Source organism: Schistosoma haematobium, chromosome ZW (genome assembly GCF_000699445.3).
Source record: "Schistosoma haematobium chromosome ZW, whole genome shotgun sequence".
Classification (NCBI taxonomy): domain Eukaryota; kingdom Metazoa; phylum Platyhelminthes; class Trematoda; order Strigeidida; family Schistosomatidae; genus Schistosoma; species Schistosoma haematobium.
Genome location: NC_067195.1, coordinates 42,090,715 through 42,106,964, shown reverse-complemented (window position 1 = coordinate 42,106,964; position 16,250 = coordinate 42,090,715). Strand labels below are relative to the sequence as shown.

Sequence of the window (16,250 nt, the reverse complement as noted above, 5' to 3'; positions counted from 1 at the left end):
GGCGTAGAAAAGACGCTTCAAGGAAACCTCTTAGTGTCCTACTTATTGATAACCAAGCGAAACAATCTCAGAGAAAGATGGACATATTATTCATTCTCAATCCAGGAAATTGGATCGATGGGCAGAACACTTTAGGGATCAGTTCAACTGGCCTTCGGCCACACTTCGGTTTCCCACGATCTCCAGTCAACCTGAATGGCAAGTTAATGTAGTTCCTCCAATTCTTTACGAAGTTGAAAAAGCTATAGGAAATCTGAAGGGTGGTAGAGCAGCAGGCCCTGACAGGTTTACCCCTGAGATTCTTAAGGATGGTGGTCCAGTATTAGCAGTGAGATTAACTGAGGTCTTAGGTAGAATCTAGGAACTGGACATAATCCCATCTGACTGATCTCAATCACTGATTGTGCCAGTCTATAAGAAAGGACAAAAGTCCTCTTGTGACAATCACAGACGAATCAGTTTAACTAATATAGTGTCTAAAATATTAGCTTGAATAATACTTCAACGCCTAACCAAAACTCGGGAAGAACAGACTAGAGAAAACTAGGCTGATTTTCGACCTGGGCATGGTATAAGTCCATGAAGTCACTGACAATTGGACTGACTCATGTTGGTAGGTGTAGACTACCTGGTTGGGATCCGCAAGACGATAGCAACCGATGGTTAGAGACCTTGAATGGCATGGCTCAAAATTGTCTGCAATGGCTCAGGCGCATTCAATCTTTGTGTTCTTTCAAATTCCAATCTCCTGAATCCTCCTTGTCTCTTTTTCCTCTTTCCAAATTTATTCCATTGTATTATACTCTTTGAATAACATCTTCGAACCCTAATTTTTCTGATTCTAGCTTATAATTTTACTACATCTAGCACTACGGGATTTGAATCGGTCACTGCATCTCTGCTAATGTGGTGTGGCAACTCGAACTGATGTACGTATGTACGAAGTTATACGTTGTTACTGACTGACTTCAACTGGGAAGAACACAATTTTTTAACGCTAGATTGTATAGTCATTTCCAATGATTATCAAGTCTTAGCAAGTAAAGTATCTTTTGATCGGAAGGTTATGTATAATTCTTTAATTGGAGCTATTCCGTTAGCTATATTTATTAATGGTAACTTTGCAAATTAACAATTACTGTGTAAACACTTTTTTTCATTTATCAGGATACCTCTGATGAGTCTCAAAACATCGGTAGGAACTCTATTTTGCCTGGTGATAAAAAAAACTCGTCTCTATTCGGTCCATCTGAAAGCAGTGTTCGGATCGTGCTAAGTGGAAACTCAAGTGGATCAAACCAAGTGGTCAAAGAAAGACCTATATGGATGTCTGACAGCACCATAAGTCTCAACCCAACTCCTGGCAAGTGTTCCTCATTATTAGACTGCGTTATTTGCTTCAATACCACTTTTTGGTGGTTAATATAGTAGCAAAAACACATTTTATATTTATTTGTCATAGGAAATCAATATAGCTTTTAGTTGAATATTGAGTGAGTATATTTGGTTGAATGTGCCTCATTTTGTCGCAACTCCAACTTACATTTTATTTATTATACTTATGACGAATTAATTTTGCTTCCTATACTGTTTAGGAATTGGAAATACGGATTCACAAGTGAATATATTTTCAAATGCATCCGATTTTCATTCGAACCATACTCCTGAAGACGCTATCACTCAGACTCTTGCCCCTGGGAGAGTGCCCTCTGGATTTGGTAGTAACTTATCCAATTATGTTACAGCTAGTGTTTCTCACAACAGGCTAACGGATACTACTACCTCGGAAACTAATCTAATGACAAATACGACTGGTGGGACCAATGCAGCTTCGTCTAGTGATATTATGCAATTACTACTTGTACATGAGCGACGTGGTCTACTCACCCGGAATTCCGCTAAAAATGTTAGTGTCCCAGGTCAGTTCAATATATTAAGTACCGTAAATATATTATTTCTAACCTCGGTATTTATTAATATTACTGTTTTTTCCGCATAGGTCGCAATAATGCACATAAAACTACACTTGCCCAACCCGATCCCCTGGTTAACACGGGTAAGTTTTGGTTAGTTTAGGGATTTGCTTTTATTAAAAATTGAATGACAAAATAAAACCATTAAGTGATGAAAAGAGGAAGATAATTCAGCAAAGAATATTTTTTTCATATCATTTACTGAAGCTCTTGAATCGTATTCATAGTTAACTAGAATAGTGCATCATATAAAAAGTGTTCGAACGTGTTTTCAAGTATCGAGAAATCATGTAGAGTAGACCAAAGTGAAAATAGATTACAGATAAAATATAATTGTCAACCTAAATAATATTAAGCAACTGTGAATATATAACAGTATTGTGTGATAGACTGTCTGGAAATATAAACTATAGAAACCGAGTTATGTTGTGATATACCTTACCGGTATATCACAACATAACTCGCTCTTTGTATTCTCCCAAATTCTAATCTCTTGAATCCTCCTTGTCTCTTTTTCCTCTTTCCAAATTTATTTCACTGTATTATACTCCTTGAATAACATCTTCGAACCCTAATGTTTCCGATTACTGCTTATACTCTTACCACTTCTACCACTACGGGATTTGAATGGACAACAGCATCTCTGTGCTAATGTGGTGTGGCAACTCGAACTGATGTACGTACGTACGAAGTTCTACGTTGTTACTGACTGACACAGAGACTAGACTAAAATCAATGCCTTATAAGTTCTTAATTCGTAATCCTCTTGAATCACTTTTTATGACTGTAAAAGAAGATTCTGGTGAGGCGACGTGATCAAGGTTTATGAGGTGTTCAATAATCGAACTGCTGATTGATTTTAGTAATCCTTTCCACAACCAAGCAGGTAGTGCTTGGAGGTGGGTTTTGAGAGAGTTCGCATTGTGTTGTCGATGTAACCTGCTCCATTGGTTGATTTCTAGCACTCATTGAACTCTTTCAGGTTGTCTTTAGGTTCGGGATTTTTGTAAAAGCTTATGAAAGTACCATTCAAATATTTCTTACGTAGATATAAGCTTACGACTGTAGGCTTAGATATAGTGTTTTCTAATTGTCTACAAAACAATCAGCTAGAAGTCGGTTGAGCAGTGATTCTGTTACTGTATTGATCTGTTTATAAAACTCACTATTAAATCTAAAATGAACGTTATAAGTACACCGAAGAAGCGATTCCTGCAGATAATGTTTCAAAAGACCAACATCGACATTGTTGCATTCAACATGGTTACGTACGAAACTTTGCTTTCGTAGGAGGAACATTTGTAGAGAGGGAAGTAGTAGTATCTAATGTTCCCATTCTTTTACAGTTTCGTTGTTCAGCGGTACTTTTTAAGGACTCTAAAAGAAATTTCAATTCCAGTAAGACGAATATTTTCTGATATAGTCTAGAAAACCCGTTAGAACCCCTGTCTGGTCAATTCATCTGTAAGATCCTTATTTCTCAGATCAAGTAATTGGGGTTTGTGTTCTCTAAAAAGTAGGCCTTTAATTGTCAGGTTTGTTTGGATAATGATTGCAAGTCTCCAGGGGTAGTTTTGAATTCGGAAACTTCCCTATTAGTAGCTGCCTTGTTTTTCCCCTATACATTATTATTGGGTTTATCTGACATTATAATTCAATGCAGTCAAATAAAGTATGTAATTCAGTCACGTGATTGTTTAAGACGATTTGCAAGCTCCACATTTAAAAGAAACCATGAGCACTTTACTGCTTAAACTCCAGGTTTATTGTTTTGATCTTAGAGTTCCTGGTAAGAAGTCCTGTTGAAACCTGTGTTTGATGCACGTAAGTTGGGTAAGCGATTTCAAAGACAAAAACATATGAGTCTTACATTCCTATGACAGTACTATATATACGACGGCATAGACATTATACACAGTAGTATCGAATGGATTATGACCTCAAATGGCTGGTGGCCGGTCACTATGTGCCCAAAAAACAACCAAGGGAATCCTGATTACTATGCTCTCTATTGATAATCTTCCTTTTTTAGCAGTTAAGTGTTGAGAAACGGTAAATCCATGTCCAAACCTGGTGTAGATGTATATTTCTGCATTGAAAATAATGATCGCCATTAATTTCTTCCGATCGCTCAAGGATAAATATCATACAACAGTTCGTACAATAGGACAGTGTTAACCACTCGTCTATTACCTAACTCTGCTGTCACTAATATTCACCATTATCCTTGGCTGTGTCTTCTCTTTATACGCACATATCGGTAAAAACGAGCTTACGAATCGTCCCTTGTATTCGATGACGTACCTTCAGACGGGATGTGGAAGCATTGTTTTGCTATTGTGTCAAAATATAAAATAAAACTAATTAGTGCATAAATAGTGTTATTGCTGTATTTTATAACTAAACCCACTAACCATAACCTGCGGCTAGATAGGTTTTAAGGCACGTCTCGAAATCGATTAGTGATGCAGATAAGCAATCTCATCCTGATATTAAAGTTCGGTAGTATTTCACTTCATCTTTTAACCTATATTCGCTTTGGCCAGACCAAAACATGGCACAAGTCCATGAAGTCACTGACAAGTGGGCTGACTCATGTTGGTAGGTGTAGACTACCTGGTTGGGGACCGCGAGATGATAGTAACCGATGGTTTGAGACCTTGAATGACATGTCTCAAAATCGTTTGCAATGGCGCAGGTGCATCCAATCTTTGTGTTCTCCCAAATTTTAATCTCCTGATTCCCCCTTGTCTCTTTTTTCTCTTCCAAATTTATTTCACTGGATTATACTCTTTAAATAACATCTTTGAACCCTAATGTTTCCGATTACTGCTTATACTCTTACTACCTCTACCACTACGGGATTTGAATGGACAACAGCATCTCTGTGCTAATATGGTATGGCAACTCGAACTGGTGTACGTACGTACGAAGTTCTACGTTTTTACTGACTGACTGACTATATTCGCTTTTCTCCTACTATAAGTCTACATCTTTATTGTTTATCCTCTCAAATTATTCGTGCTGATGTTGAGTATGTGGTCTTGGGTCGATAATATTTCCCAAACATTGTGCTTGATTCGTATGAACTCAGTGTAGGGCACCGATACTCCGCCACTCAGGTGCTGGTTTACATTAACCTGCATACTATTTTCGCATAAGTGTATGATTAGTTGCCTATTATGAATGGGAATCACAATTTTCTCGTTAACCAGCTCTGAGTTTGATAGACAGAAAAATTAAGCCACATGTTACTAGTACATTTTATCTGTAGTTCATGTTCAACTAGCCACTTTCAAAAAACCAATTCCTCTTTATTTTCTAGAAAATACGTCTGTGGACCTTCACTCAAAGAAGTTCGAGGTTACTGTTGGAGGTCAGCTTATGCTTTATACAGATGTAACTCCAGCAATGGTGAAGACAATGACTAAAGAAGAGCGTGAAAACTACGTGCGCGTTGGTAAGCTCATGTTCACCAACTTAATGCTCGAATAAAACGAAAATGAGCTTGTGTAAAATATAATGTATTATACAGATTCAAAAATACACGATGCTTAACATAGTAGTTGACTCATAAATTGTAAGAGGAAACACTAATTGAATGATAATTCTGTGTAGGGTGTGTATACAAAATGTTTGATTACTTTACAAATGTATGGGCGATGTCATACAGAAAGTAAGTTAAACCATCAATTATACCATCGAGTCCGGGTCATGATGACGATAACTGCGACTGCTCATATTTCGACGTGAATGAATATATCGGTCTTCAACAGTTTGCGATGTTCGACGCGAATGCATTTCCTGATACCTATGCGGCATTATTCCTTGTCTATTACTAGATGATACAGCATGGGCTCTTTCGACAGGATCTTCATCGCTCACTATGTCATCATCTAGCTCAGGAACCAAATGTGTAGACCGGTGACTGCTTGGCATATGGCGGCGCCCTAAATGAGAGCGAGAGTGTCCATGACGTGAGATCGTCGACCCACCAACAATACCATACATTTCGTCGTCCATTTCGTCAGGATCATCTTCCTCTTCTACATCAATATCATGCATCATCTCATCTTCGTCATCCTCATCGTCCCGTAGGACATCTGCGGCCGCGGCAGCTGCTGCTGCCACTCCAACCGCTCCACTGCCTTTCCCACCTAGACTACCTGGACCAGTTGATCCACCACTATGTATTAGCCCTTGATCATTATCGTCAATTGAAGCAGACGTATGGATGGCACTGGACGATCGTATTTGCGCCTGAAACCAAAAGTCATACAATGAGTCAGGATTAAAATTGTCAGGAAAAACTTGGTAGTCACTGAGTGACTATCAATTACTATGAGCACGACACAACGTACTCTTACCTTACTAGCTGCCTCAATTACGCGTTCCAGTGTGCGTCCAAATTCTTCCAGAAGTATTCGTTCTTGTGCTGCTGGAGGTAAGTCACGACGTTCTGCTTCATCAGCTTGCGCCAATAAACAACTAGCAGTTGCCTCGATTACTTCCCAGGTGAAGAACACATGCGGTAGGCTAAATTAGACACAAAAGGTCTCAAAACTTTACTACAATATAACCATGTAAATTGTTTATGACTCAGCGGAACAGCTGTCTTTGTTCGGTCGGTCAAATTGTTTAGACATTTGAGGCCACTATCCAGTCTAAATAATTTATTTAAAATAACTGGGGGAAATAAATAGGTTTGCTATTGATTGCTTATGATCTAATCCTTTTAAAACGAGCAAGCAACATGGTTGCCAGCGCTATTTACCCCAAAAATACATCCAAATTTTATATCACATTACAATCAAGTTATTTAAACTAGAATAGTATTAGTCTCCATGAGGGGATATTTGTCTAAGACTACATAACAAACATGTTACTGCAATAAGTCGGATCGTGACACGGGTACCAAGTATGATATATATGCTTAAGTCATAACATACGTAAAATATCAACCGGAAACTTGTAGACTTTCGATGTATTTTGCATAAAGACTCAATTTCAGATACTGAAACACCAGAGTGCATTAAATTTATTACTAATTCCTAAGGCTTGATTAGTACTGATACTCAAATTAGATTACAAAGTAAGGCTACTTGTAATTCCGATCTTTATAGCTATCGCAACATTTGAAACACTGCCAAGTTTCCGAACTAGTATACTAACAATAAATATAACACATTCATCGTCAAAGGTAGGCTTGTGGCGACTCATTGTCTTATCAGTATTAGCGTAAACGTAAGAGAAATTGGGGACTAAAGAAGTGATGCCTTCAACTAATGCCGGTCACATATTTGCACTATCTTTCTTACAACGAGATATGCTTCTAATTACTAACTTGTCTTTTTAAGTTGTTTAATGTTGTAGCAACTTCAAATAACTGGACGTTGTTATATTTTGTTACTTTGATACGTTAGTTATGAAGATAATGGATAATGGTTAGCATTACGATTGATAACTGGTCTTTATGAAGGTTAGATCTCTAAATGTTCTGTATGGTTCAATTGCTGTCTTGTACAACATATCAAGTTTACACAGCGAGATCAAATTGTTAAGACAAATCAGAGTAGTAGATTTAGTCATCTACAACGTAGTACCAGGCACATATATGCATCGGTCCAAGTTACCTTACCTCATTAGCACAAGATGAACATCAAATTCATAGAAGCTACTTCAATGGTAGTAATATATAAAAGAAAGACTGTGTATAAGGGTATAGTAAAGTAAGAAAGAATTAGTACGTAGAAAGAAAGATATGAAGCGAGTTTAGTCTCATAATTGACATGTTTTCGTTTGGCCACTCCTAACTTTCTTCCAACCATCCCCAACACTAGTCGGCATTGTACGTCGTGATAATCGGTGTTCAGGCATACACAACACGTGGCCCAACCATCTCAACCGATGAAGATTCAAAACCTCATCAGTTGATTTACCATCATTCCCTAATACCCTGCGTCGAACCTCACTATTACTTACCCAGTGGTCCCAGCAGCTGCCAGCAATATTTCCATGGCGTCTGTGATCAAATACTAGTAAATTACGAATATCTACTCTTAATGGGCACGTTTCGCAGCCGTAAAGTAGAACAGAACGAGCTACCGCACAGTGTACTCGTCCTTTAATTGATAGACGGATATCTCGTCTTCGCCATAGGTGACGTAAGTTGGCGAAAGCCAAACGAGCTTTTTGAATCCGTGCAGAGATTTCTTCAGACACCAACTTATCAAGGCTGATCAGACTTTCAGGACAAATAAAGTTGTCGACATGTTCGACTACTTCAATCCCTATCCTTAGTTCAGGTGTTGACGCAAGCCAGTCCTGAAGCAACAACTTGCATTTAGAGGGAGAGAAGCGCATCCCAAACATTCTGGTATTGTTGCTCAGTGCTACCAAAAGACTCTGCATTCTATCAGCGTCTTCACCAAACAGGACTGTGTCATTTGCGTATTCTAAGTCAATAAGTGGACCTTCTGGAAAGAGATCTATGCCCGAGATGACGGCGTTAAATCCAGCAGTAAGTCTGTGATAAAACTGAACAAAAATGGAGATAGTGGAGTCTTGCTGGACACCACTTGAGGCTTCAAAGTCAGATTACAGTTCGCCACAAGCTCTATGTACTTCTGATGTACACCTTTCAATGACACACTGCAACAGAACCTCTCGGTTTACAGAGTCAAATGCTACTTTTAAGTCAAGAAAAACTATCATTATCGGACGTCGATAAGCATGCCTGTGTTCTAAAATCTGACGAATGGTGAATATGTGGTCGATGCAACTACGATCAGGCCTGAAACCGACCTGATTTTCTCGTGTTTGCAGTTCACGAGTTTTTGTTAAGCATCCGATAATTATCGGAGCTTATGTTTTATAAACTATATTAGTCAAACTAATCCCTCCATGGTTACCACGGTTTGATTTTGACCCCTTATATATTGGGATGATCAGTGATTGCGACTTGTCACGTGGGACTACATCCAGTTCCCAGATTTTAGCTAAAATATTAGCCAACCTAGTCGCTAAAACTGAACCACTATAATTAAAGACCTCTGGAGCCAATCCATCTATACTAGCTGCTCTTCCTCGTTTCAGACTAGCGATAGCTCTTTTAACTCCAATTAAAGCTGAGGGGCCTACTTCAATGCTCCCTTCAGGCTGTTGAGAAATAGTGGGTAGTTGTAGAGTAGGCCAGCTGAACTCCTTAAAGTGTTCCGCCTATCGTTCTGGACTGAGCAGATAAGTGTCGTGTTTTTCCGAGATCGTCTCACTTACACTTGACTTCTTAATTTCAGTTAATTTTATTAGTCTGAAAAGCTGTCTAGTGTTATCTACAGAGTAGTAGAAATAGTGACAGTATCAATATTAGTAGAAATTATATTTAGATAAAAATTATGGTGAGAGTTCAGGAACCAGGTTCTACAGGAGGACAAAGAGTGAATCCGTTTTCATTATTGAAAACGACTGAATAAAGGTACCCACAACTTCTGGTTACGATGAACACGTAGACGCTAAATAAGTAGCCTAGAGCTACTTGCATGGCTTGGTCCAATTGTGGATGGCTTTATGGACTGATACTACGTTTTGGTTAAGTCAACCCTAGCTTTTTTTCAGCCCACCATCACATCAGACATCGCCCATCGAGGTAAAAGATAGTTAGTCATATGTAACACAACTTTGACCGATGCATATGTGTGTCTGGTCCTACGTTGTAGCTGACTGACTGAACACATATCTCAACCACCTGTTGAAAATTCCCTAGGAATGAGTTGAACATATCTCTTACTATTTCATACTGCTCTGAGTGGATTTGCATGAATTAATTATTCATACAATCCAAAAATCAACGAAACGATTTATCGGACGGTCCTAATTTAGTTGAGTACATTTAGCCATGAACATAAGCCAAAATGATACTAACAACAATGAGGGAAATAGTATTCGAATTTGACAGCAAAAACTAATCTTAAGTTTGGAGTAATCAGCGTATACAACCACATATGATGACATCTTGTTAACTATATGGCCATATTATTATAATAGCGCTATGGTATTCTTATGAGATTGTGCTATATACAGAATATATATAGAATAAAATGGAGGATTTTATGAGACTGTGATATTACCGGCCCCCATGTTTTTATGTTCTGAAGGATTCTGAACGCAGCATGTTTTAGATCAAGTGGTTCAGTTGATTATACTGTTCACTATGACGGCGCTTAGGGTCATAAAAAGCTATTCCATCACCACGATAGTGTGCTTGAATACTACGCATCTTTTGTTTCCACTCTAGAATTATGTTTTTATTATAATACAAACTAGTAACATTTATCACAACCAGCTTAGATGTATATGGAGTATTCATGTTTATTAAAGTTACTATTTAAATGTTATTTTTAAAATATTACGTAGTAATGAGACTTACGTTTCGGAAGGGGGTTTCACCAAATGTTTTTTGAAAGAAGATGGTTGTCTTGATCTTAAAGCTCCCATTGCAGCCAAGCGCATGAGTGAGCGCCTTTCTACGCTATCCTCTGTATTGCGGCAGCCTTGACAACGACATAGATCAGAGCAGCTTATCTTCGCTTCATAACACTCACAATAGTTTTTCAAACATCCTGAACGCTTGCAATTACAACCTTTAGTGTGCTTCCTTTCACCTTCTCCACGACCAATTTTTGGATGAAATGCTGTAGGATTACGTTCTAAAGTCATCTTAATAGCCCTCCCGCGCTCCTCTTCATAGGCTAGATTATTCATACAGTTATTGCAGTTACAATTTTGACAAAGCTGTCCCTGTGCAAAGCATTCGCAATAGAGTTTTAGACAATGTGACTTTGTGCAATTACAAGGTTTGCGTGAATTTGCTAAGCTTGAGAGAACTCCACCTGTGGCGCTTAGGCCACTCACTTGTCCAGGACCCCCTGTGGGACCACCCGGAATGGAAGAAATTAAGCTAGGGTTCAAATTCATAATCGGGTTTACAAATGGAGTAAACGTTTGGTTCATTGGCGTAGCGACAAATGTACCTGTTGCACCCAGAACTAAAAAGCCAAGTAATAACGATGAAACATTCGAATCAAGATTATTAAATTGCAAACATAATTCACACCATGATCCTAGTTGAACAACAGATGCATGGTTTCGTTTAGACGGAAACCACGGATGGTGTCTTGAATTCCCCAATTACATTTCAGTGGGCGGACAGTGGTCAAATACTTCAATCCACTGTTCTAGCTATTAGAGAGTACCTATAATATCACTGACAATTATTATTATTAATGCTTACTAATGTATGTTTACGACGAATGCAATGAGACATCTGTGGTCGTCATTGGAACAGCGATATTAACTTCAATTTGATCAAGACCTTCGCACGCTTACTTTGCATAGACAAACACTACCAGAATATTCAAATGGGAACCAAAACTGATGGCTTAAATAACTCGCTGGGTAAACAAATCGGTTTGTTGACGAATTTAGTGTTGGATTAATATCCATGACAGAATTAAACCTAAACATTTAATTCACCCGTTAAAATTCCCTCAGCTTATAATTCAAAATATTTGTTATCCAGACAACTGCCTAATTAATATGACGTCGGTGACGCATTACAAAGTTTGTTATCTCGCGAAATGGCAAATGAATCCTACATGTAGGAATATCTACACGTTTTACTTAACAGTATATTGTCCGAGACTAAGGTGGGTTTACGTTTCTTAGGTAAATTCTACAGAACCACTATTTTTGTCACCACTACTGCGACCACTGTGCAAAGGGCACATAGTAGGCTTTAAACAGACTGGTCACATAATATAACTAACCTCTCGAAACAGGACTTGATGTCTCTAGAAAGTTACTGAATTCAAAGATCTTTCTAATAAGTTGATTTCAAATAAGAATCCATTCGACCAGCAACTCGCTTAAATGACATCATGATAGAAACATAAAATATCTGGAATGATGTTACCAATGAACTCCGGAAAAACTGCTGCTAGAGGAGGAGTAACGTTTCCACTGTAGCATCATAGGTAACAAAAACTTCGTATATCAGTCCGAACACTAGCTTATCTTACAACTTGTATACACTGCATTTTACAACTGCTTGTCTCAATAACAAAAACTGAACCTGTTGCTCATGAATAAATCGCGTATGACTAATAGCAAAATTTCCGCCGCCTACTGCTGAGAACCCAGTAGCACACAACGATTTTAACAAATAACATAAAAGTAGACATACCAGATATTTCTGCAGGCTTTCTTACATATTGCACGGCCGTGTTAGTATTGATTGCCATGCCAGGAACTGTTGGGACAAACGGGCGAATGGTGGTCAAGGGTTTCAGGTTTTGCGACCTTTGTTGAATGACCGCTTGAGCGTCTGAACATGGCTGAGCCTGTAGCACTTGCACAAGTCCTGATCCACCAATAAAATTCTGCTTTGCCGGAAGTGTTAGCCTTACACTGACAGGAGGTTGGGTCATGGAACTGAAGTGCAGCAGTAAAAAGGAGGGTGAAGTGATTGGTGAGTACACATAGATGCCCTGATAGCATCGGAGATCAAGACAACAGAATACATGAGATTACTATTAAAATATGAATCTAACGTCCACTTATGAGTAACTTGAATTGCCGCGTGAACTCACAATTTGAATGTGGGTGCAGATCCGTACAATTCAAAACCAGAAAGTGAGAGTAGTGTAATCAGTTAAACAAATAGATACTCCATGATCTACAAAATGTAACTCATCCAAAAAAGGGGAAAAAATGTAATTTTAATAATTTCAATCACAACTCAACGACTTTCATAGCTAACGATTTCATTATTTTCTCCATAATTACAAGAACAATTAAATAATGAAAGCATCGGTTGAAGACCCTAAACATATCAGATATTTGCATACTTTAACTACGAGTAATCTAATGCCCACTTCCACATAGAATCCCAAACAAATGTTTTGAAAATTTAGTTCATCTGCATCAAAAGGCTTATAATATTATCAGATGTGCTTTATCTATTCTACTCCCGAAAAATTTATCCTCTTTTTCCTCGCTTATGTTCATATTTGACAAAATGCAACAGTACATTTCGAATTAACCCATCGTTTTAAGAAGATATGTTGTAATTATACAGCACACTAAAGTATAACACTTTGCGAAACTTAGTTCTAACGATGTTGGTTTCTTTTCTATTGTGTTCGGTGTAAAATGTGATCGATAAACGAACCCACCAATAGTAGAATGAAACGCACAGCACTACACTTACTTTTCTTGACCTTGTATGACTGTGTCCTATTTATTCACCAATCACAATTCGATGTTTATTATAAAACAATATTTGCCCTATTGACTCATTTTTCCTACTCTCTAGCTACTGTGCGGTACGTTATTTATGTCTCCTTTTTTCCCTGTGTTTATAAACTGTACTTTTGTTTTGTACACTAACAGTGTTAATTTACGTTTTAGAAACAGACAAAGTTTATCGAGCCAAATTGCTCACTTGTTCTCACTTTGTCTGAACCAAGACTCGGTATTCGACAGTCTAGAGATTAGCTTAGACTTGAATCTGTAGGAAATTGCTCCCTCAATTCAGTGTGACGATGAGCTTGAGAGAACTATGAGCTTTTTTCTAGCTCTGCTTCTCGTTCCCTTATTAAAGTTTTTATCATGATTATTTTTTTAACTTTTTTACTGCAAAGGTATGCGCACCGCATTCTACACTTATCTAAAAATTAAGAACCATCGTCTATTAACTGGACAGTATGTCGGAGTTGTCCTTAGTCATGCAAGAATGTTTTAGGGAGAAAAAGATATGATAATATGAGATTCAGAGCTGGTTGCAGTTCTGGCTCTCCGTAAACTGTCACTTTACGTTCAGACGATTATTGCACTATTTAGATTAGACAGGCCGAAGAGCAAGCTTCCACTGCAAGTTACGTTTTGAATAAAAATTGTCCAAAGAGTCTCGTTACTACAGGGGATCCCATCAAAAATGAATTCAACACCATGCATCATTGTAACCAGGTCTCACTACTCACGGGCTTCTAAAATACTCAAGTACTTTCCCGCATTCGAACAGTTTACTTAATGCAAAATGTCGACTGAGAAAAACTAAAACCGTAGATTAGTGTTAGCGTTTCATGATACAGAATAACTTTAAGTAACCACAAAAGCCTGATGTCATTTTTTAAATGGTAGGTTACAATCAAAAACACTAATTCACTGATAAGTCCTAGACACAACTGTGGCGTCTGTGTATACAACCTTTTAACAAAACAATAGTCTTCTCTCTCGTTAACGATGGAGCACTGCATATTTATCAACAGGATCAACTGGTCAACATTTGGACTGTTCGTATAGATTAAGTCTTTTCTATACTGACGAGAATGGGATAAACGATCGATTGAAATCGTGCAAAGGGTTCTAATCAAAGTTGCCGGTGTATCCAAATGCTTACATAACATTCTGGAAATTAATAAATGGTTATTTCCTCTCCCACTTCAATAGACCCACCGCTAATGTAGACCTAACGGAATTTCCCATATTCCACAGCTCGCATACTTTTGATTGTGTAATCAATCCGTAAATTTTCTAAATATAGTTCAATATGGTGATGACAGCTGGGTTGATTTTTTCCCGCAGAATTAGCACACTTGTCTATTTATTTCTATACAAATAATTAAGCTTCACAGACTACTGATAGCTTTCTGCCTATCTTGTTGTCATTTTCTTCCTCTTTTTTCAATATTACTGAGTTTACTGCAAATAACTGTGAAACGTTTATCCCAGTTTGAACCATAAACCTCGAATAAGCGTTGGTCAAATTTGCAGTTTATCCGAAACGAATTATGTCTAGCTCTATAAAGACTAAAAGCCTAACATATTGCCTTGTTCACATACTTATTTAATCCAGAGCTTGAAAATCCCTGTGAACTTTTCGCTATAAGGTTTCCCAATGTACTGTCGCTACCTTTTTAGTAAACATAATAGTGTTGTAAGCCCTCTGTGAATCCACATTGTACATTATTGATTACGTCTGAAAAAATAGCGTGAACGCACTCTGTAAGAAACAAATATGTATAACTGTGGATCCCTAAAAGTATTTTCTTTACAAATTATAGAAGCGTGACTCCTACAAATCGCTAAAACCTACGTTCTAAAAACAAGGATATAAACTCGAGCTAGGAGCTTAGGTTAAGAAAATAATTAAACCACGCATAAATATTAAAAGCAGTGGATATATGCGAAATCAGTTAATTTAGTAGTATTTATGATAATTTATGATGATCTAAATTATTCACCTTCTACAGTTCGACACTCTACAGAAAACAGCAGTGTAAGATATATTTTTACTGATAATATATGTTAACGAACTATAAAAACAACTGTAACAGGGGTTATTTAGATATTCATCGAACTGATCTTTTAGCTGAATTCGAATATCAGCCAATAAATCAAAACTCAGTAAATGAACACTATTTGAAAAGTAGTATGCATTAATCATAAGGGATATATATGAATCGATTTCGAATGCAAGTGTCAGTGAGTAGTGGTAATGGAATGAGCACGTCTTAGCCAGGTTATTTACGTTAAATATGGCGCTACACGCTACACTCTACTTCCTTCTTGTAACTAAAAAACGCAATATTTCATTGGACAGTATTGCCGTTTATCTATCTCTTCTCTTTGTCTTGTATATTAACCTTGAATCAGATCTCGCTCAACTCCATTTAATATTCTTCCGTCTTCCCGGTCTGAGATTTTATTATGTGGTTTTGGCTAAAGACTTACCCTTCGTTACTTAAGTTTACTGTCGCATGTTGACGGACCATTGCCAATATGGCCGTGCTTGATTAGGCTCAGGTCCATGACGTGGTTCAATGTGTGTCTGTTAACCTATGACTGTCCACTTGGAAAGGTTTTCGGAATCCTTGCAGACAGGTATCCGACCCAATCTTGTTGAGAATATTTTTATTGATCCTCAGGTATCGAACTCTTGTTTGTTAACTATTCCCTTTACTGTATAGCTTGTAATTTTGTGTTGAAGAAACCCTTTACTGTATAGCACAGGGTGTAGCGTTTGAGGTACTTTGTACTTTTGAGATAATTTGTTCTCTTTCTCAAACCGGAACAATATAAATTGAACACAGAGATTGTGTTTTGACATAATTTACCACGAGTCACTCAAAAATGCTTTGTACACCATACAGAGGAACGTAGCCTGGTCTAATTGAATAAACTTTGGTTTGTTAGTTCTGAGTTCAGATCGGATGTTGG

At 37.7% G+C, this 16,250-nt stretch overlaps 2 protein-coding genes across 6 annotated transcripts in view; one reads left to right on the top strand and one right to left on the bottom strand.

The window, feature by feature from the left end:
• GTF2E1_1 (General transcription factor IIE subunit 1) overlaps positions 1 to 5,535 on the top strand; it is a 28,222-nt gene extending 22,687 nt beyond the window's left edge. For 2 of the 3 annotated variants that reach the window (XM_051218758.1, XM_051218757.1), the window contains exons 7-10: positions 1,168 to 1,363; positions 1,596 to 1,919; positions 2,000 to 2,056; positions 5,299 to 5,535. In XM_051218758.1, the coding sequence (XP_051071490.1) occupies positions 1,168 to 1,363; positions 1,596 to 1,919; positions 2,000 to 2,056; positions 5,299 to 5,468 (747 nt within the window). In that variant the 3' untranslated portion in view covers positions 5,469 to 5,535. Of the gene's footprint in view, positions 1 to 1,167; positions 1,364 to 1,595; positions 2,057 to 5,298 lie in introns of all 3 variants that reach the window. The other variant, XM_051218759.1, reaches the window with a different exon arrangement.
• On the bottom strand, positions 5,482 to 12,652 carry LIN54_1 (Protein lin-54). Of its 3 annotated transcripts, XM_051211432.1 has the most exons (5): positions 12,620 to 12,652; positions 12,214 to 12,461; positions 10,399 to 11,017; positions 6,341 to 6,509; positions 5,482 to 6,233 (listed from the first exon to the last, which is right to left on the bottom strand). In XM_051211432.1, exons 2-5 carry the CDS (start codon positions 12,269 to 12,271, stop codon positions 5,667 to 5,669), a joined length of 1,413 nt encoding a protein of 470 aa, XP_051071487.1. In that variant the 5' UTR covers positions 12,272 to 12,461; positions 12,620 to 12,652; the 3' UTR covers positions 5,482 to 5,666. The 3 variants fall into 3 exon arrangements, with proteins under 3 accessions (XP_051071487.1, XP_051071489.1, XP_051071488.1); XM_051211431.1 differs by having other exon boundaries at positions 12,214 to 12,651; XM_051211430.1 differs by having other exon boundaries at positions 10,399 to 12,461; positions 12,620 to 12,651.
• Between the last annotated feature and the right edge of the window lie 3,598 nt (positions 12,653 to 16,250).

Bases quoted from the DNA above. Each gene is read 5' to 3' on its own strand.
- LIN54_1 (XM_051211431.1), bottom strand. From the start codon at position 12,457: ATGACCCAACCTCCTGTCAGTGTAAGGCTAACACTTCCGGCAAAGCAG. The intron at 11,018-12,213 runs GTATGTCTACTT...TTGGCTTTTTAG, and splicing joins AAAGCCTGCAGAAATATCTG to TTCTGGGTGCAACAGGTACA. The intron at 6,510-10,398 runs GTAAGTCTCATT...TGTCTAATTTAG, and splicing joins GTGAAACCCCCTTCCGAAAC to CCTACCGCATGTGTTCTTCA.